This window comes from Neltuma alba, unplaced genomic scaffold (assembly GCF_004799145.2).
Source record: "Neltuma alba isolate B1F8T4 unplaced genomic scaffold, ASM479914v2 tig00010580_pilon, whole genome shotgun sequence".
In the NCBI taxonomy this organism is placed as follows: Eukaryota; Viridiplantae; Streptophyta; class Magnoliopsida; order Fabales; family Fabaceae; genus Neltuma; species Neltuma alba.
In genome coordinates, this window is record NW_021635445.1 from 68,184 (window position 1) to 69,761 (window position 1,578).

Below are 1,578 nucleotides of genomic sequence, written 5' to 3' on the forward strand. Positions count from 1 at the left end.
ATTCTTTAGACATAGAAAGCATAAGACTAAAAGAACTTGAACATTGACAATAGAAAGTTGACTAAGACCATTCCTCTTCAGCTGAGTAGCCTATCGGATCCCCTTTCGCTTCTGACTCCTATAGAGATTCGGCAACATTCACAAAATCCCCTAAACCAGAATGTCCATCTTTAGGGAAAGAGAAGTCTCATGATCCCCTAAACCAGAATGTCCATCTTTAGGGAAAGAGAAGTCTCATGATTCCCCATCTCATCTACTATTACTATTACTATTTGGAATCATGGTCTTATCTATCCCGCGCACGCCTTCCCCTGAAAAAAGAGTTTTCTCACCATCGGTGGCCTGTCTCTCTCTACAATGAGCCTAAAACTCTTCTACAATGGAGTATTACGGGACGCGCTACCCCAGCTCATCCCCGTTAGAGAGAGGGGATTCAATCCCAAATCTGGTAAGGCCAAGGGCGGCGTAGAAGTATTGGATGCTGGGGTCCTATACCGCGATGGTAACTAAATCTTTTGGGGCCATCTTCCGACGGAGAAGCCTAACAAGCTCTCCATGGAGATATGGGTTCAATGGTACTCCCGAACCTAGGAGGTACTCGAGCGGTAGCCGCCTCTTATCCCACATAAGCTTAAGCCTCCTCCATTTCGAGGACTTAATATTATTGAGATTGGAGAGAGTCCGGTAGCCTCCACCACCAATACGCACGAAAGTACTGAACCGTTTAAGGTCGTACTTCTCATGTATAGCCATAAGGCCGTATGGATGGTGGAAGCCAAGCAACGACTTCATGGATACGGGGGAAAGATCGATTTGCATCCCCTTCACCAAGAAGCGTTTGGCGAACTCAACACTACCCATGGAAGAGATTAAGGACTTGTGCTCGGAGACACCAAGTCTTTTCAAACTAGCACGGTAGTGCTCGGCCACAGCTGGATCGGTGCTGAGAACATCATCACCCAATACAGCATAGCGGTCAAACCGGATACCAGGTTTAACCTGCTCCGCACACCACCACACCAACAAATGGTGTGTGAATGCGAACAAAGGCCAAGAGCCATAATACCCAAGTGGCTGACCAGTCGTGAAACACACCTGAGAGGGCCTCCTTCGTACAAAAGGCACCTCAAAGATTTTGTGCCGAGTGCCGAATTAACAACACTCGACGCAAACGACCGGTCAAACAACATGGCAACTGTTTCAAACATGAAGACCAATGGCCACCTATCAGTGGCCGACTTAAGGTCAAAGCTGAAACAGTCGAAACTAGGAACTAGACGAAACAGCGGTTTTGTTTGGTTAAACGTACCATCCATTGGCAGGCGGCGTAAAACCTCCGCAAACCCTTGGTGGACAGGCCAATCGCTGATTCATGTAGTTTCAAATAGCTAATATCCGGCGCTTGCCAGTGGCATTAGTAATGAGACTACCGCCTGTGTCTATCTCGACAGGTAGGGTGAACGGATCCTTTAATTGACCTCGGGAACATGAAGGGAGTAGGGCGTATGTCGAAATGGACGGAACTCGTTCTGTACGGGAAGAAAAAATAGCTATGAAAAAACCCATGCATTTATTTGA

At 47.2% G+C, this 1,578-nt stretch overlaps 1 protein-coding gene across 1 annotated transcript; it reads right to left on the bottom strand.

Moving 5' to 3' along the window:
• Positions 1 to 489: 489 nt before the first annotated feature.
• LOC114757192 (uncharacterized mitochondrial protein AtMg01110-like) lies at positions 490 to 1,374 on the bottom strand. Its single transcript, XM_028946192.1, has 3 exons — positions 1,310 to 1,374; positions 1,080 to 1,224; positions 490 to 999 (listed from the first exon to the last, which is right to left on the bottom strand). Exons 1-3 carry the CDS (start codon positions 1,372 to 1,374, stop codon positions 490 to 492), a joined length of 720 nt encoding a protein of 239 aa, XP_028802025.1.
• Positions 1,375 to 1,578: the final 204 nt, after the last annotated feature.